Source organism: Physeter macrocephalus, unplaced genomic scaffold, assembly GCF_002837175.3.
Source record: "Physeter macrocephalus isolate SW-GA unplaced genomic scaffold, ASM283717v5 random_10, whole genome shotgun sequence".
NCBI classification, from domain to species: Eukaryota; Metazoa; Chordata; class Mammalia; order Artiodactyla; family Physeteridae; genus Physeter; species Physeter macrocephalus.
In genome coordinates this window covers 207,330-226,577 of record NW_021145296.1, presented here as the reverse complement: position 1 = coordinate 226,577, position 19,248 = coordinate 207,330, and the positions used below count along the sequence as shown (strand labels likewise).

General features: G+C 56.5%; 2 protein-coding genes across 2 annotated transcripts; both read right to left on the bottom strand.

Moving 5' to 3' along the window:
* Nucleotides 1-715: 715 nt before the first annotated feature.
* On the bottom strand, nt 716-12,248 carry PIP5KL1 (phosphatidylinositol-4-phosphate 5-kinase like 1). Its single transcript, XM_024126447.2, has 12 exons — nt 12,219-12,248; nt 11,200-11,403; nt 9,927-9,977; nt 9,574-9,728; nt 9,230-9,354; nt 8,676-8,710; nt 8,531-8,586; nt 7,635-7,747; nt 7,186-7,339; nt 4,399-5,173; nt 3,951-4,051; nt 716-1,049 (listed from the first exon to the last, which is right to left on the bottom strand). Exons 1-10 carry the CDS (start codon nt 12,246-12,248, stop codon nt 4,906-4,908), a joined length of 1,191 nt encoding a protein of 396 aa, XP_023982215.1. The 3' UTR covers nt 716-1,049; nt 3,951-4,051; nt 4,399-4,905.
* A 3,003-nt stretch (nt 12,249-15,251) lies between these two features.
* On the bottom strand, nt 15,252-18,169 carry DPM2 (dolichyl-phosphate mannosyltransferase subunit 2, regulatory). The gene is made up of 4 exons (XM_007101792.4): nt 18,038-18,169; nt 17,662-17,751; nt 16,749-16,851; nt 15,252-15,949 (listed from the first exon to the last, which is right to left on the bottom strand). Exons 1-4 carry the CDS (start codon nt 18,038-18,040, stop codon nt 15,891-15,893), a joined length of 255 nt encoding a protein of 84 aa, XP_007101854.1. The 5' UTR covers nt 18,041-18,169; the 3' UTR covers nt 15,252-15,890.
* Nucleotides 18,170-19,248: the final 1,079 nt, after the last annotated feature.

Here is a 19,248-nt window from a genome sequence, read left to right as displayed (position 1 = left end):
GTGCGGGACGGTAATTAAACGGGGTTTTAGGCTCTGGCAGCCCCGGGTTTCAAGCTTGGTAGGGTTGCCAGATTTAGCAAGTAAAATACAGGATGCCCACTTATATTGGAATTTCAGCAACAACCAATAATTATATTAGAAATCTGAAATTCCAGTGTCATTGGTCGTCCTGTATTTTCTCTGGCGACCTTACCTGGACTACCACGGGTGAGTTCACCTAGCCTCAGTTTTTCTCCTCTGTGGGGTGGGGGTGATGATAGCACCTACCTGATAATAGCATCTCCCAGTGAGGTGGTGCAGGGGCATCTTGTGGCAGAGCCAAGATTCAAACCCGGGGCAGTCACTGCAGAGCCAGGGCTCTGACCACCTACGTTCATCTCCCAAACACCGCCGTTTTGCTGCAAGATCCAGCGGTAAGGCCAGGTTAGAAGCACAGGACTGGGGATATACAAACATAACCATGGGACTTCCCTGGTGGTCCAGTGGTCCAGAATCGGTCTTGCAATGCAGGGGATGCCGGTTCGATCCCTGGTCAGGGAACTGAGATCCCACATGCTGCAGGACGACTAAGCCCGTGCCGCAACTAATGGGCCTGGGTGCTCTAGAGCCCGCGCACCGCAACTAAGACCTGATAACAGCAAATAAATAAATAAACATTAAAAAAACCCAAAAAAACCAAAAACCGTAACCAGTATTCATGAGTCACTTGGTTTATTGTACACAACACAGGTTAGTGGGGAAAATAGAAAAGGGCGTAACAAACAACTCCAAGGAGAAGACTGGGAAGGTCACGTCACAGCACGAGCGAGCGGCGGGGCTTTGGTCCAGCTGAACCAGAATCTCATGGCAAATGTGAGTAGGAAGTCGCCTTCTGCTCCAACAGAGCATCCGTCTGGAACAGCTCTCAGTAGCGTGGAGTCCTCCAGCAAAGAGCCTTCAAGTTGCTCAGTCTTGTGGTCTCATTTTAAAGGATCTGCCTGTAGGGTGTAACAGTTATGCCCCAAAGAATCTTGTCTCTATCAATCAGTCTCTGTGCCAGTAGAGTCTTCCTGAGGAACCAAACAAATTCCTTAACTAAAGCAAAACTACTGGGACTTCCCTGGTCGTCCAGTGGTTAATACTCCACGCTCCCAATGCAGGGACCCCGGGTTCGATCCCTGGTCAGGGAACTCGATCCTGCATGCCACTGCACGCGGCAACGAAGATCCCACGTGCCGAAACTAAGACCCAGCGCAGCCAAATACATCAAGGAACACTCTTAATTTTTTTTTTTTTGGCTACGCCAGGCGGCATGTGGGATCTTAGTTCCCAACCAGGGATGGAAGCCATGCCCCCTGCAGTGGAAGTGCAGAGTCTTAACCACTGGACCGCCAGGGAAGTCCCTAAAGCAACACTATTAATTTATGACACTCAGACACTTGCAGTCCTGTACTGGACAGTTCACAACAACTAATGTGGAAGTTCACATTGGCCACTGTGACTCCATCTTGAATTACTGAGCTTAAATCCTATGAGTTTCACACAAGATGAGGAAGAATCATGGTACAAAAGAAGTCACACTATAACACTCCCCTTCTCAAAGTGTCCTCCAATTCGAAGCCAACTCAGTGTAGGGCCCCTGCAGGTGCTGAAATGTATCCCATTCGAAGGCTCACCTGGGGTCCCTCAGGGATTCAAAGTCAAGTGCTTTCTGGGGCCAGATAGGATTGAAGGGGCAAATAGGAGGCAACTGGGAGAGGTGGGCCTGGGGTGAAGTGGAGAGCATACTTCCCATCTAAACTGTTTTTCTTTTTTTACAGAATGCTTCATGAGCATTGAAAGAAAGCTCATCTTACCACACGCATCCCCTTCTGCAGGGCCCTGGCCTGGGAACCAGCCTGGGCTCCAGCTCTGGTCCCATTTCAAACTCCATTTTCCTTTTTCTAAGAGGTTCTGGTGTGGGCACAACAGCAGAGTATCTGTGTTGGGTATCTGCACCCAGATCAGCAGCTTTCCAGGGCTAGCACTCCATATGCAAAGCCAAATTCCCCCAAGCCGGTGATCTAGGCCTCCATGCCTCTCCCCATCCTGTTGGGGGCTGCTGTTGAAGCAGCCCTGCCCCCGGGGCCTCCGTTGAGCACAAGCCTTCCTTGTATCCGCCACTCCAGCCTGGGCACACCTCAGTTCAGTCTCTCTCCGTGGCGCCAACCCCAAGGGGAAGATGGTGAGATGTTCCCTATGGATTCATTGATCACCCACAGTGGCTGGTGACGATTCCTTCCCCAGAGAGGCAAATCCTTCCTTGCTAAGGCCACATGGAGACATGGTCAAGTTCCCGTCTTGACAAGCCCAGACATGCCCAAATGTCCTGGGCTCCCAGAGTAGATGAGGATCGTACATCCACAGTGGAACTGACACTGGGAAGTCCCACAGCCTCAGATGAAGCTCTTCAATTTGGTTTTGGCAAAAGTCCTCTCTTTACTCTTCTTCGGAGAATAAGGAGGCCCTCCTGCTTCCTTCTTAATCACCGTCCACCCACCCTGGCCGCCGTTCCAATCTCCAGTTGCATTGAGCTCGTTCCTACTTCAGGACTTTTGCACTTGCTGTATCCTCTACCTGGACTTCTCTATTCAGATGGCCAGCTCTTTCTTGTCATTCAGCTCAAATATCACCTCCTCAGAAAGGCCCTTGCCAACTTTTCTATCCAACACCGCACCACCATCCCTCTTGTCCCAACCTGATTTATTTTTTTCATAGTACTTGTCACACTCTGAAATCATGCTGGATATTAACTGGTTTTCTTGTTTATGGTCCATCTGCCTACCAGCTTCTAAGCTCCATGCGGGCAGTCAGGCCAGTCATGTTCTTAGGGCATTTCCAATACCGGCACAGTGCCTGGCACACGCTCAGTGCTAGATAATGCCTGTTGAATGAGCCAGTTAGAAGAGCCAGGAGTCCTGGGCCTCGTGAGACCTTGGACAAGCCACTTCCTTTCCAGCCGCAGGCCCTGCCTCAGCCCATTGCCAGAGACCCAAAGTGGGTAGGGACTGAGCCATCCCCATCTATGAGCGTAGGGCTCGGGCCCTGACTCAGCCCTGTCGCATCCAGACCCCAAGGAAATGTAGGGCCAAACCCCAGTTTCCTGCTGTGCTGCCCTTCCACCACAGAGTCTCCTCGACCCACCCACCTCCTTAGTGAGGACCTCAATGCACTCTATGTCTCAGCTTCCTGCTGAGCCAGAACAGGAAATGCTCTGTGGCTTGTGCCAGCTCAGAAAGGTAGAGTAATCACTCAGAGTCACCCGGACAGCTCGGGGTGATGTCAATTATATATACGTAAATATATTCCAGGAACCCGCACTCCAGCCTTGCAGCATAAAATTTCCCTTTCCTCTCCCTTCCCCCACCAGCCATTTTTCCTCCTTTTCTCTCAAGGCCAATGGAATGGCAGTGGTGGGTGTAACTGAGTGAATTTCCCAAGGTCTGGAGTCATCCAGTACAGGGATCAGCCATTGGCCCACAAAGCCCCCCACACCACCACGCTGTCCCCCCATCCCTGAACTCCAACCACAGTGTCATGTTTTTCTCTCTAGTGCCAGACTCTCTCTTACTCCAGACCTTTGCTGTGTCCTTGGCTTGGGACCCTTCCAGAGCTGCATCTGATTCTTCTGGTCTCAGTGAAGGGGTTAGAGCACACCCACCCATCAAATAATTAGGTAGAGGCTCCTTCCCTGAGCTCCACAGCCCCATGTTCCTTCACAAGGCTTTGTCACACAGGTTGCTTTTGTCACTGTCACCCCCCCCCCACCCACTGTGAGTTCTGTGGCGGTGGAATCTATGCATCTTGCTCCACCCCACATCCCCATTTCCCAGCAGAGGGCCTGTCACATAGCAGGTGCTCAATAAATATTTAATGAGTTAAATGTTTGCATTTTAACGATTAGACCACTGAGGCACAGAGAGTTTTAGCACCTTGTCCTGATCACACAGCCAGGCCCCAGAGAAGCTCTAGAGGAAAGGGCCACTTGGGCATGGTCGGATTGGACTGGGGTCAAAGGCAGAGTTGGAGTTTCCTGGAGGAGGGAGAAGGAAAGATCAGAGGCTATGCAGGCAATTTTCTTCTCTGCTCCCAGTGATGTCTGTGTGTCCAGGTCCCTCCGTCTGACCACCAACCCCTGCTCCCATTTCACAGATGATAACAGTGACTCCTAGAGGAGGGCAGAGCTTACTCAAGATCAATAGTGGACCGCAGTCTAATGTTTCCCAGAGCTGAAGCCCCCCCACTCCCCCACCTCCTTCCACCTGCATCCTAGAGGAGCAGGAGTGAGGGGGGCCACTCCAGAGGGAGGCCAGTGGGCCCTGCTTGAGTCAGGGTGGGGGGTTGGGAGGCCCGGGTTCTTGGGCTGGCCTTGCCACTTACCCGTGCATAAGCCCCTTAAAGTCTTTGGGCCTCACTTTCCCCATCTGGACGACAATGGGGCTGGGCTCGGTGGCTTCAGCCTCCCCCCTTCCCCAATGAGGACAGGGCTGCGGGAGCTGGTGAGTAAGAATACAGGCTCCTGAGTCCAAAAGGCATAGTTGAGTCCTGGTTCCAGCATTTATTGCTGAATGATCTTGCTCAGTCCCTTCACCCCCTGAGCCTTCATTTCATGGTCTGAAAAAAAAAAAAAAAAAAAAGAATAATAGCTTTTTTTTTTTTTTTTTGAGGATTAAACGAGCTAATGTAGGGGAGTCCCTGATGCAATGCCAGGCACAGCATCCCCAGCAAAATAAGTTCATAATATTAATTAGGGGGATGCTGCCCTCTGGAGGCCAAGAGGAGGAACAACAGGCGAGGAGAGCCCGACCCGCTGCCCGGACCAGGCCGGAACCCGCGTCCCCAGCGGGCGACCATTGTCCAGGTGGGGAGAGCGCGGCTGGGCGCCGGTCACTCGGTGTGCGCCTCCACCCACTGGCAGAGGCGACGGGCGTAGCGAGTTGGGCTGACGGTGGAGAAGGTCCGGCCCGGGTAGCGCAGCGTCTTCCACAGGTGCTCCAGCCGCTTGCGGAGCCCGTAGACTGTGGCGAGGTCCACGAGGCCCAGGAAATAGCGTTGCTCTGGCCCGTCCAGGATGTGCAGGGCGTTGGGGGCATCGGGCAGCAGCCGGCGGTTCTGGGCTTCTGGCTCCTCCAGGCTCTGTACCCCTCGCATAGACCTGGGGGCAGACAGGAGGGTGAGGTTACCACCTCCTCCAGGGAGCCCCAGCCAATGGACCCTGTCAGCTTGGCCATGCTGCCCCTGGGTCATTCCCACACCTCCTGTGTGCCCGGACCTGTGATGTCAGATAAACTGGGCGGCTGAGTAAAGTGCAGTTGACGGTCTAAAGCTGAGCTGTCCATTATGCAGCCACCAGCCAGCCATATGTGGCCACCGAGCACTTACGTGTGGCCAGTCCCAGACGAGATGCGCAGGAAGTATAAAATACGTACTGGATTTCCAAGACAGTGTGAGAAAAAAAATGTAAAATATCTCATAAATGTTTATATCGATTAGATGATGAAATGATAAGTTTGGATGTACGAAGTAAGTGAAATACGTTATTTAAATTATTTTTACCTATTTCTTTTTTACTTTTTAAAATGAGGCTACTAGAAAATTTAAAACTACATGTGTGGCTCGTATTAAATTTCTACTGGGTAGCGCCGGTCTAGAGCATTTGGGTCACACAGACTCTGGCTCTGCACTTATGTGCCACATCACTTTGGGTAAGTCCCATATTTGGGTACTTCCTAAACTGTTGTTTGGGGTCATCCAACCCTGGAAGTTTCAGGGTGGCAGAGTTGAAACCTTGCAGACAAAGTCCAACCCAAGTTTGCAGATGGTGTATCTTTTTGCCTCCAATTGTATTCCAAATCAGAAGATGCCTCTGGCTGGGCCCCCAATCCCAACCAGAAGCAGGCTCAGTTCCCTAACGTTGTCCTCTTGTGATGGTGGGAGTTTGGGAGTGGGGGTCGGGGTGGGGGGGTGTCGCTGAGGGCTTTATCCCTGCCCTGCCCAGGTCTTGGGGGGAAAGAAACCAATCAAAGAAAGCCCCACCCAGGCACCAACCAATCAGAACCGAGTGGTCTGGGAGCCAGGACAGAGTGCTGGTACTCTCTGCGGTGCCAGGGTTAACCTGGGCGTGGTGGGTTCTGAATGAGGGGCTGAGAACTGGGTGGGGGTGGGGCTGGAGCTGTGACCGTTTAGCAGGCAGCAGGGAGAAACAACCGTCATATGCAAACTTGGGTTTACCTGCTGAATGACGGCTGTAATCTGAGCACCATCTGGGGATAGAAGGCAAGGGAGAAGCTGACCTAGGTCGGATGGGCAGACTTGGTGGATTCTGTGCCCCATGGCAGGCATTCCACCATCTGGTCAGGATGTGCCCACCAAGCCATTACCTTCGGTTGTGCCCAAGACTCACCCATCCCAAGGTCTTCCTCCGAGGGGTGGGGATGGGGGCTAGGTGAGTGGACATCATTTTTCACTTGTCTTGTCCACCCACTGGATCAATGAACTTATTTCCTTGAAGTGCCTATCTTAATCCCTGAGTAATTCGGTTCAACCACAGATGTGGGCCTTGGAGGACTGAAATCCAAGTAACTAGCCAAGTACTAACATGAATCCTCAAAAGTCATTCTACAACTTCACTTCCTCTCTCTGAGGCTCAGTTTCCACATCTCTAAAATGGGAATGAGCCCATCCTCTCAATGAGGCTCATAGTCAGCATGCAAGGATCGGCTGCATGCAAGAGGAAGGCAACAAGATGATGGTGCCAGTGGTGATGACTTCGGGGTCCTCAAAGTGAAATGACCGAGTTGAGGGGCAAGGGCTCTTTCTAAGGCAAAAATTAAATAGGTCTGAAACCTTCAATGGCTCCACATCTCCTTCTGGAAAATGGGCAGATTCTTCAAAAGCCCAACTGGATCTCACCTGGTCTTTCCTCTGCTGTGATCCATCTGTGCCTGATACCCCTGCCGGCCAGGCTTCTCCAGCCCTCCATGCTACACACACACACACACACACACACACACACACACGTACACACACACACACACGTACACACATACACACAAACACTGCACTTTCCAGTCTTCGAGCCTTTGCCTGTGCTGTTGCCCCACTACACTGTCTGCCTTTTCCATGTTCTCATTACCTCATTCTTGCTGTTGCCTCTGGGGGGCCCACCTGGCTGTGCGGAAGATGAGGCTACTGCCTGGGCCCTGCTCATCCTCATGGAGACGCTGAAAGGCCATCAGGAGGCTGTAATCCAGCACGTTGAGCTCCCGGAGGAAGGCGGTGTCCAGTTCCATCTGGCGGAGGAGCCAGTTCCGCTGGGGCCCTGCCGGAGCATCAGTGCCCCCACCTGAGTGCTCTCTGTGTGCCAGGCAAGTTTCTGAGGGCTCCACACACATCTGCCCCAGAAGGGCAGATGTCATTACTGTCCCATTTCACAGATGAGGAAACATCTGTAATTTGCCTTGGTCACCTGGCTAGAAAGCTGTGGAGTTAGGATTCTCTGCCTGACTCCAGAATCTGGGCTCTTAAAGACTCAGGCAGAGAGCAGTGCCAGGGACACCCTTCTAACTTCACTCTAAATGGAGGAAGAGCAGGCAGTGACCGCCCCCGTGGCTCACCCAGGTTGATGGTCTTGCCCTGAAAGTTGAGGTCTTTCAGCACCAGGACAAGGGGGCTGCCCTCAGGGGCGGGCTCCACCCAGCGGCTCACCTCGCAGCCCTTGATGTCATACCTGGGAAGTGAGGGGTGGGGGAGACAGAATTCGACCTTATACAGACTTGAGACATACAGGGAACTCACGAGGTAATAAGAAACAAGAGCTTCCACTGGTGACTGTCCAGATTCTCAGCACAACCCCAGCACATGACTGTCCCCATGTTAGAGATGAAGAGAAAGCCTCAGAGAGGTTTTTTGTTTTGTTTTGTTTCGAATTTGCCCAAGACCACACAGCGAGTAAAGAGCAGAGCAGGGATTCCAGCTCAGGCCCTTGAACGTCCAGTCCAGACTTGACCCCTGCCTGTGACTGCCTCTTGGCACCTTGTCATGCCTGGGGTATCGCAGACAGAGGGGCCCAACCCTAGACGCAGCACCAGAGCGCATGATTGAAGTCGCGCCCTGGGAGAGCACCAGCGTGGAGCTCGCAGGCAGAGGCAGGGCTACGAGGCTCAGAGGGCCACCTGCAATCAGAGGCTAGTTGGAATCCCTGCTCCTCACGTAGTAGCTGTGTGGCTTTCCCCTCCTTAGTTTCTCATCGACAAAATGGGGATGATAAGCACAGCTACCCCTCAAGAGTTGTTCTGGGAATAAGGAAGATGATGAATGCAAATGGCTCGACACAGCGCCCATGGCATACTGAGTGCTCAAGAGATGCTGGTCGTGGGAATCACTGTCTCCGACCCGTCAGGAGATCTTGGTAACGTCCCTTCTCCTCACTGCGCCTCAGTTTCGCTGTCTGTCTAGTGAGTGTGGGTGCTTCAGGTGGCACATTCCGGGTGGGGCCGGGAGGCCGACTCACCTCTCGGAGATGCGGCCGGTGGGATAGAAGACGCTCTGCATGATGATGAAGTATTTCTGGAGACGGGGTAGGGAGTGAGGGAGGACAGGATCTCACCCTCCCGCCGCCCCCTCCGGCCCGGCCGCCTCGCCTCGGCCTCACCCACCTTCTTTCCCTGGGCCACCCGCAGACTGTGCACTCCTGGAAAGGGAGAGGGCGTCAGGTAGAGAGGCCCCAAACTCGGCAACGCCGGGTGCATCCTGCCCCAGTTCCAGGCCACGCCTCCTTCTCGCGATCCGCCGCATCCCGAGCCTCCAGGCCACGACCCCAGACCCCTTCCCCAGCTTGGGGTGGTGTCCCAAGTCGACCCGCTTCTAAATTTAGCCCCAAAGATGCCGTGATCCCCAGGCCTAGCCCTGCGCGTATATCCTCCTCCCGGGACTATTCAATCCCAACCCCGCCCCCTTTGGGCCCCGCCCGAGGTCTTGGCCCCGCCCACCGACCCCGCCCTCCTACGTTGCTGTCTAGGACCCGCCCCCCCACTGAACTCTGCCCCCAGCCGGCCCCGCCTCCTGTCCAGTCCCCTCCACCCTCCTCGGGCTCAGGTCCCCTACGCGCTCCCCGTCCTGGAACCGCCCACTCCCTGACCCCCTCCCTTTCTCGCTCTCTCTCTTCACCCCTCCCCTCTCCCCGCAGTCCCGGGTCCCTGGCCGGTCATACCCAGCAACCGCGCAAGCAGCGAGTGTGGGTGCCGCTGCAGGTGCTGCACGTAGCGGGGCAGGTGGGCGAGCAGCGCCCGCACCTCCCGGCGCCGCAGGGTCTTCAGGAAGAATCGCTGGTCGTGGCTGGGGGGCGGGACGCAGAGGTCACTGACCAGGTGGGGCAGGAGCCGCCTCCGCACCTCCCCTCTCGCCTCCTGCCCTCGCCCCCAGTCTCTCCTCCTCCATCTGACAGCTATACGGCCCTGACCCAACCTGACCTGGCCATGCTGTCTCTCTCCTCAAGAGCCCCCCTCCGCCCCGGACACCTCTCCCACCCCTTCCCCACCCTAGCCGCCAGCTCACGACAGGAAGAAGCTGGCCTTGCTCTTGGAGGTGCTGAGGAACTGCAGGTAGGGGCCGCCGGGACCCAGCGCAGCCTGATAGTCCGCCTCTGCCAGCCCTAGGGAGCGCCGCAGTCGGGCGAAGGCGGGGCCAGCCAGGGTGCCCAGCTCGAAGCCCTGCGGAAAGGAAGAGCAGCCCCAGGAGTGTCCCTGGGGCCCAGGTGTGTGCAGTTGGCTCTGGCGCGGGAGGGTCAGGGTAAGCACACCCTTCCTGCAAAGCCCCGGGGCAAGCCATCATTCCCACTGTACAGATGGGGAAACTGAGGAGAAGAGCAGAACACACCCCCTCCCATGCAGCACTCTGGGGCTTTCTACCTCGTGAACCTGGGTCAGGACCTCGGAGAAATCCTCCTCCGTGGGCAGCCCCTGTAGCAAGGGGCAGAAGGGCTCAGGGCAAGTCTCAACCCCCCAGTGCCAGCCCAGGGTCTCCAAGCATCCTGTGCCTGGCCTCACCCCCGTTCCCCCCAATTTGATTCCTCCAGCCAGTGGGGACCACTCTGGGTGTGCCTGAGTTGGGCAGATAGACTGCCAGCCCTCCCAGAGCTGGAGGGAGGAGGAGAGTAACCCAAGGCAGGTCCTAGGTGTGTCTCATTCACAGCTGGGTCCCCAGCACCAGTCTGAGTTAGATCCTGACACATGTGCCCAGACACACGTTGGCCAAAGTGTCGCCAGATGCCCTCCCAGTCAAAGGGGATGGCCTAGAAGCCTAGGACTGTCTGCCTCAGCCTGGGAGAAGCAGGATCAGAGAAAGCCTCCTGGAGGAGGTGCCCCCTAAGCTGAAATCTCAAGGGTAGTGGAGAGGAGGAGCAGGGTGCTCAGAGGAGCGGGAACAGCAGTGGTGGCCACCAGGAAGGGAAGGAGAGCCTGAGTGACTGAAGTGAGTAAGGATGGACTGGGAAGGAGGCTGGACAGTTGGCCCTTGGGGTTGAGCCAGCAGGACCGTGAGGCCAGGCTGAGTATTGGGGAGCCATGGAAGATTTTCAGCAGGTGATGAGATTTAGAGGACTCCTACTCTATCCCTGGACCTCCAGGTCCCTGTGCTAGGAGCTGGCTCACAGGATGTGGTCACACTGTGCACACATATGCACACACACAAACAACACACATGCTCACCCGGGCCATCCAGCTGCTGAGCTTGCAGTGGGTGACCCTTTCTGCTGAGCCAGCCTGGCCCCAGCCTGAGCTCCGGGGAGGATGGGCTGGGCTGGTGGGGTGGGGGCGGGGTCCCTTCCCAGCCACACACCCTGGCAGAACCGGGAGGGCCTCAGAGACCAAGGAGTACAATCCCTCCCATCCATTACACAGAGGTGACACTGAAGCCCAAAGAGAGGCAGAGACCCACCTAGATCACACATCAATCACCCAGGTCAGGGGGTTCCTCGCACTCCCCACACACCCTGGGCTTTCTGGCTTCCTGGCCTCAGCCCCCACCCCAGAATGTCCCTCCCTCCCTGCACCAAGCCCCTGCCTTCCTCTCCTTCTATCTAGCCCGCTCTGTTCCCCAGCCCTGCAGTATTAGCAGGACAGGGCATCAGCCTGGTCTTGCTGTCGGTGCTGTGGAGGTTCACGGGACAGACTGGCCACTCACCGTGGGCGGGTGGTCCATGGACACTTGAGTGGCAGCCCACAGCCCTGCCTGCATCATACACGTCAGCTGGTGCAGCTCATGCCCTGGGCCAATCTCAAACAGGCCTAAGCGAGACTGCTTGTCTCGTAGACGCCAGAGGAGGCCACGGCGGCCAGAGCTCGAGGTGGCAGCTCTGTGTCCAGCCTCTGGGGAGGGGGCCAGGACCTGGGGTGGGAGGCACCAGAAGCAATGAGCCTGAGGCAGCAAGCATCCCACAGGGGAGAGACCCTGGCCTGAGTCCCACATCCACTGCTTGTCAGCTCCCCCCTCAACCCTCTCTGCCTCAGTTTCCTCAGTTGTAAAATGCAGATAAGGCTGGTACCCACCTCACTGGGTGTTGTGAGGGGACAGTACCTGGCACGCAGTCAGCACCCACAATAGTGATGGTTATTATCAGTAGGCAGAGCATTTGTTCTGCAACCTCTCACTAGCTTGGGTAGATCACCTAACCTTTCTGCACCTCGTTTTCTCCTCTGAAAAGTGAGAACTGTAATTCCTTCGTGGCAGGTATTAACTGTTGTTACTGCTGAGTTTGAGCATCCTGCACAGGAACTCCTTATAGTAGGAGCTGTGATGTCAGTGATTCAGTCATCTATTCCACTCGTCTATGCCGAGTTCCTCCAGGCCAGCGCGGAGGGTCAGCACGAAGCTGACATCATAGCTGCTGACCCCTTCGCACTGGGCGCCCACCATGTGCCCAGCACTGTCTGAGAGCTTGACCTCCTAACAGCCCTATGAAGGAGGAGCTTTTATCATTGTCTCCATTTTCCCGATGAGGAAACTGAGGAAGTTCTCGGGGGATACCCGCCGGACTCCCGGCTTCAGACCTGCGGCCCCAGGTGGGGCGTGTCCCAGCCCCGCCCAGTGCAGGACCCCTTCTGGGCTTGGGTGGGGGTGTGTTCGCCCTGCACGGGGAGGGGAGGCCCTGCCCCTGCCCTCCAACCCTTTCCTTTCCTGTCCTCTCTCGGGTCTGCACCTACCTCGTGGGGCCCCGGGCTCGGCGCGGCCATCGCCCCCGCAGCAGCTTCCCCGGGCTCTGGCCGCGTCCCCCGCTGCCGGGCCGGGCCGGGCCGCCCCGCTGCAGGAGCCAGGCCCCGCCCCTGCTTCTGGACCGACCAATCGCGTGGTGCCGGTCACGGCTGCACCCAATCCGAGCGGGGGCGCGGGGCATCGCCTGCGGGTCCCGCCCCCGGGGCTGCAGCACCCTTCGGACCGCGGTCCAGGGCTGGGCAGGGCCGCCGCGCGTTGGTTAAGGTCCCCGCCGGGGGAAGACCCCACATTCCCTTCCTGGGGTGGGAGACTCAGGTCTCGGGGCGCTCGGCGAGGCGGGTAACCTAAATCCAGTCCCGCCCACCCACCCTGGCGTGAAATTCCCACCGACCGTATTTCAGGTGAGGAAACTAAGGTCCAGAGAGAGAAGTGACTACCTCCAGGTCACACAGGAAGTCAGGGGCGTGCATTCATTCAACACTTATTTTGAACATTCACTATGGGCCAGGAGCAGTGTAGGCCGGGGTGGCGTGGGGGCGAGGCGGATTTTAGTGGTGACTGAGAGGGAGGAACACAGCTGCCAGCGTGAGCTTTTAAAAGCATAAATCGCATGATGTCACTCGCACGCTCTTAGCCTCCGGTGGCTTCCCACGGCACTGGAACAAAGTCCAAACATCTCGGCGTGGCCCCAGGCCCATCTGCCCACTCTCCAGCCCCATCTCAAATCACTGTCCCTGCACCCAGCACACGGTCACAGGGGCTCCCTGCTGGCCCTTGGCCACCGAACTCTTTCACACCTCCGGGCTTTTGCAGGTGCTGTTCCCTCTGCCTGAAATCCTCCCCCACCTCCACCCTCGACTTGATTTGCTTTATTCCTTATCACCTTGCCCGACTCTAAGTGTCCCCTCCCTTCGGTCATGATCACATCGCTTTGTTTTATTTTTCTTCATCACACTTAACACTGTCAGAGACTGTCTTGTTCATTTATTTGTTTAGTATATCTCCCCTCCCCCACCCAGAGTGGGAGTGCCAGGAGGGCAGGACCCATGCCAGGCTCCTTCCCTGGCTCAGTACCTTGCACAAACCAGTGTTTGAGAAGTATATGCTGAACCAATGTGAGTAGGATGTGCAGAGAACCTCAGTGAGTCCCAAGAAATGAAAGGCCAGTGTGACTGGAGTGAGGAGAGCTCAAGCGAGCATGCAGGCTGTTGTCGGCCGGCCATGGGAGGGAGAGGGACGGGAACCCAGAGAAGCATTGTAAGTGTGTGAGAAAGATTCTCAGAAAAAGAAAAAAAAAAAAAAGCTCAGGGACTTCCCTGGCAGTCCAGTGGTTAAGAGTCTGCACTTCCACTGCAGGGGGTGCGCGTTCGATCCCTGGTTGGGGAAGTAAGATCCCGCATGCCGCGTGGTGCGGCCAACAATTAAAAAAAGAAAAGATGCTCAGATGTTTTCAAAAGGCCACTGGTTGTAGCGCAGTCAGACTGGAGGGGGCCATCGTGGGCAGGGGAGAGCAGTGAGGAAGCCTTTGGTGATTTAGGGCAGGGGACGGTGGCTTTGCATCTGGAAGGTGACGGGGAAGGGAGAAATTGACAGGATTTGGGGTCATATGGATGGGGGGGGGTGGAAGAGGAAAGCCAAGGTCAGTGATGTCTGCCAGGCTTCTGGCTGTGGGTCACGGATACAGGATGATGCTAAGGCAGGGCACGACGGGAGAGCCAGATTTGTGCGGGGGGAGAGTGGGGGAGTCTGAGAATTCAGATCATGACAGGATGAATTTTAGGTGTCACTACGACAGCCGATGGGGATGTCAGGTGGGCAGCTGGTGCATGTGCAATACATTGGGGGTCATAAGAAACCTGGGCTGGAGGTGAGCCTGGGTAAGGATGAGGTCACCCAGAAGAGTGGGGGGAGAAACAGCCTGTGATGAGTCCCGAGGAACCCACCCTCTCGTGGCAGAGGAGCATAAAGTAGGAGAATGGGTCATCCAGCGTCTGAGGGTGTACCCACGGGGGAGGTTACCGGCCAAATGTGGCAGAGGGGTCAAGGAAATGTGCTTTGGATTTAAAGACTGGATGTCACGGGTGGTCTGAGTGCAGCCCCCCTGGAATGCTGCCAAGCACAGCAGGGGTGAGGAAATGCAGGAAGCAGGTGTGGATACCCTTTTGGGAAGTTTGGCTGTGGAGGGGAGAGCGCGGGAGAGACCCGGAGGGAATTACTGGGTTGATGGAGGGTCCCTTAAACGGAGCCTGTACCATGTTCATTTAACACTGGGGGACCTTGTTGAAAGGCAGAGGCTGTTCCCTTGAGAGGGATCATCAGACAGGAGGCTCCTGCTGTAGCAGTGGGAGAGGACAGGACCCAGAGTCCAGGTGGGCAGCTCTGCCTGGACTGGAAGATGGAGAGAGAGACAGGTAAGGACAGGGCAGCTGTGCCTGTAGTTGGTCTCTCTTCTCTGATGAGGGGGACACCTTTGCTAACTGGAGGAAGAATGAATGTCCAAGGTGTGAGGGGTGGAGGCTCACACTGTGAATGGGAGAGCTGGCTGCCCAGTGGGGCATGGTGGGATTGCCAGGGACTAAGGCTGGGGCCTGTGCCAGTTCACCTGAACACAGTGGAACCAGCCCTGCTCCGGCTCACAACAGCCCTCTGCTCAGAGCCACGCTAAGTTGGGCTGCTGGGTACAAGAGACAGATGACAGGCTTGGGTTTTCGGGGACTAGCCTGAGGGTCCTTAAAATACCAGTGCCAGCTGGCTAGGCTGGCACGGGGGGGGAGACCTGGTAGAGGCTGAGGTGGCGTCTGGCAGATTGCTGTGCCTCCACAGACTCCCCAGCCATCAGCTGCGCCAGGCCAGACCCATATGGGTCCCGGTCCTGGTCCCTGCTTTATCCTGTGTCCAGCACACAGAGGATCCAGGAGGCACCTGAGGCACCGATTGCACAAACCAGGGTCTCCTGACCTGAGACCAACGCAGAGGTCAGTGCCTAGCCCCTCTCCAGCCCCCGAGCGGCCCAGTCCCCCGGTCAGGGATGGCACTGAGACAAACACACCATCAGCGTTTATTGTTCAGCTCTCCCCAACAGGGCAGCACTGAGGCTGGGGGGCCGGGCCTCCGTGAGAAGCGGTCAATCCAGGGGCCCCCCGTGTGGCCACCCTAATGTGCTCTGGGGCCTGTCAGGCCTCCCCCTAGGCTTTCCAGGTCCAGAAATCCTTGTGGGGTCTGGGGTATGTCAGACCCGGGAAAGCTGCCTTTGTGGAGGAGCAGGACATGGCGGGGGAGGTCACGTGACGCCCCAGAACCTGCCAAGTCCAGCAACGGCATGTGACATGAAGGACACTGAGGAAAGAGTGTAGAAGCCAGAGGCAAGAGCGACAGGGAGTCTGAAAAGTGAGGTGGGGCGGACCAGCACTTTCCAGGCCCTGAACCTGAAGAGGGTGAGAGGGAGACTTCCAGGGACTCCTCCCTCCTGGCTTCTGGAAGGGTGAGCAGGGGCTCTGGTCAGGCAGGGGTGAGCCCTGAGCAGCTCCATCCCACGAGGGTGTCCGCAGGGTAGCCAGGCTTGAGGGGCCCTCAGTGCCTGGATGGGTCCTCTGGGCCCCCACCCTTGGTCTGCCCTGGAGAAGAAGCAGAGAAGGGGCCGCAGCCTCATCCCTGCTGGGCCTTCACTGAGCCTTTTTGGTCACCTTCTGATTCTTCAGCATCACGTAGGTGATGAACACGCCTGGAATACACAGACCAGAAAGGTCAGGAAAGAAAGCTCAGGGCTGCTGGGAGGCCAGAGCAGGACACAGCATGGGACAGTGACCCACACAGGGGGCCAGGCACCTACCCAACCACACTCCAGGCCACCTGGTCATCTCCCCAGTTGTTCATCAAGCCACATATCCACCCATTCATTCAAAAAACATCAGCCGGGTGCCTACCACAGGCAATTTGCTGAGTTTAGCGCTTCCAATTCTACAGGGAATAAGATCCACCCAACTATCCAGCTACTCACCCAGTCAACCACCCATCCACCTACCTACCAACTGACCCACTCAGCATCCATCATCCACCCATCCCATCATCCAGACATCTGACTGTTGATGCATCCAAACCACTTTCTTGAGCACCAACTCAGTGCCACAGCTTGTGCCGGGGGCCGAGTACACAGCAATGATAAAGCAACAGTCCTTGCCCCTTAAAAGGCCCACACACGAGACCCTGGGAGACAGACAGGTGCAGGGACCTTGAACCGGGCTGACCAGGGGCTGAGAGGTGATGGCGGTGTGAGCAGAGTGATGGCAGTGGCGGAGGCAGCGGGCGAAAGGGAGACATCCCATTAGAGTCCAGTGAGCCTGGGGCATCGGGAAGACTGACTTACAGCCCTGAAGGATGAACAGGGAAACCCCAGGGGATGAGTTGGGGGCAAGGAGCCTCACGGAGACGTACAGCCAGTGACAAAGTGTAGCAGCATGTTCAGGGCTGGGAGAGGGTCATGGGGTCCCTCAGACACGCTGCCCAGGGTTGGGGGAACTTACCCACAAACAGGAGCAGCAGGAGGCCGGCAGCCAGTGGGATGGCAACGGCATAGGCTTGGGGCAGGAAATACTTGTGGATGACATGCTGACTGTCGATGAATGGCTGGCATCGAAGGCAGAGCTCTGGTGAGCATTCCTCGCCCCGCTCAGCTCCCCAAGCCCAGACATCCCACCTCCTCTGTCTCCGGGGCCGACCCCATCAAAGCACGGAGACTGCATTTGCTTTTCTTTAAGATGATGGCATCTGGGGTGCCTTGGTTTGTTCCCTTCCTTCATTTATCTAATAGGTGTGTACTGGGCACTTGCCTGGTGCCTGCCCTAAGTTGGGGCTGGGGACCTGGCAGGGAACAGAAGACAAAGCCTTGCCCTAAGGCCCCCACAGCTTAGCAGGGGCAAAGGGTACATGAGGAATCCTCGAACGATTCCCAAGCTGGCCTCCAAAGTCTTCTTGACTAACATTTTTCTCCAAAGGATACCAAGTTCTGCAAGATTTTGCCTTCCAAACACTACACTTTAAAAGCAGTAACCAAGACATTCTCCCACAGGGAAAAGAAAAATCCTAAAGACTCTCACAAAATCCACTGGCACCTGTCATGTCCAGGGGCCCGCAGGATAACAGGAAGAACTAGAACTCCCATCAAAGGCAGAGCAAATCAAGGACAGGACTTTACACTGTAGTGGTTAAGTTTTCCACCTTGGGCCTGAGGCTTCCCCCTGAGCTTCCGCTTCCTCGTGTATAAAATGGGGGACACCGCTAGCATCTTCCTCATAGTGCTGTTCTGGAGCTTGCGTGAGGTGTGCAGGTAAAGCACCTAGCACAGCACCTGTCACATTGCAGCTGCTTAAATGATGTTAGGAGTTGGCCTCAAGATCCAGGGATGGGAGGTGAGAGAGGAGGGGGCAGAACACATACCAAGAGAATCACCCAGACGGTGTAATAGGTGAAGATGATCAGGCTAACGGCGACGAGGCCGAGTCCCACCACCTGGTCTGTTCCCGTGGCCTGCAGAAAACGGAGAACTCAACTGAGGAGTGATGCTCCATTTAGGTGCACTAATGAAGCGGGGGCGTTGCAGCCTGGTTACGCCCATTCACTCAGCAGACGTATCTGACGTGGCGGACCAGGTCAATTTTAGGCCGGGAGAGAGCGCCGGGCCAAGGCCTATCACCCGTACGACGGACCGGCGGGAGAGCGATGCCGGATCCGAGTACTCAAGCCCCAGCTCCTGAGCAGACCCAGGACCCCACCCCCAGACACCCCCGTTTCCCGCACTCGGCCCCAAGCTCACCATTTCCCCAGCGCCGCGGGCACTGGGGCATCAAGCCTCATCCGGTTCCGGATCCGGGCCCTTCTGGCCTTGGGCCGCGGGGCACGCCGGGAGTCGTAGTCCTTAGACTGGTCCAGGACCACGTCGCCCGAGACAGGCAGGCACCGCCTCCCCTTTGCATGTCGGGAAATGTAGTTTCTCAAGGGTATTGTGGGCCGCGTTCCCGAATCTCTAGGGAATGGAACAGAGGTGGGCGGAGGGGAACCCAGTCTGCCTGGCATTTGTGGTCTTAGTCCTGTCGAACTCGCCCGAGAACAAAAGCCCGTCTCTCGATGTCCCAGAGTCCCATAGCCAGAGCGGGATGGGGGTGGGTGGTCGGAAGTCCCCTATTTCCGATGGGGAAAATGAGGCTCAGAGAGGGGCGCGCTCTCGCAGGAGATCACAATCTGAGTCAGTGGTGTGGCCGACTTCAGAACCCGAGGGCACCACTAACTGGTCTCGAGGCCCTAACTTGTCTGTTGAGGGTAGGGTGCAGAAAAAGTTCACCGACCGGCCCGGGGTGGGAGGAGGGGCTGGCTGCGGCCCCCAGGGATGGGGAGGATTTCGACTGGCTGTGAGAGGGCACCCCCTTACCACGCCAGGCTTCCCTGGCGACCCTTCGGGTGTCCTCTCTTCACTGCATGAATGAGGCTAGGGTGACCCTCCCTTCCTTCACCGTCTGCCTCTCGGGCCCTGGGTGTCCCGCAGCCCAGACAGGTCTTCGGACTGGGCCGGTGTGTAGGCCCCTCCCTAGGCTTGGAGGCCAGATCACCTTCGATGTCTCCTCCAGCTCCGAGGTCCGGAACAGTCTCCTCACAGCTCATGGGGCTGGCTGCTTCTCCCGCATCAGGTCTCACTGGGATGCCACACACCAGGGAAGTGACCTTCACAGCTGGGCAGGGTTCCCTCCTCTGTGCTCCATAGCCCCAAGTGTGGCTCCAGGATGACACTTATCACTGCGTTTTAATTAGCTGATTTACTTGTTGATCTAGCCCATGTGACTGTGAGCTCCCTGAGATTAGCATCTGTGGTCACTGCTGTATCCCCAGTGCCCAGAGTGAGGCCTGGCACAAGTAAGAGCTTTGAATCAGTCAACCAGCTTTAATATTTTGGTGACTTCTGGAATGGAATGCAACAGAGGACAGCATGTGGAGACTCCAGGCCTCCTGAGGGGTTGTATGGAGGCTCTCCGT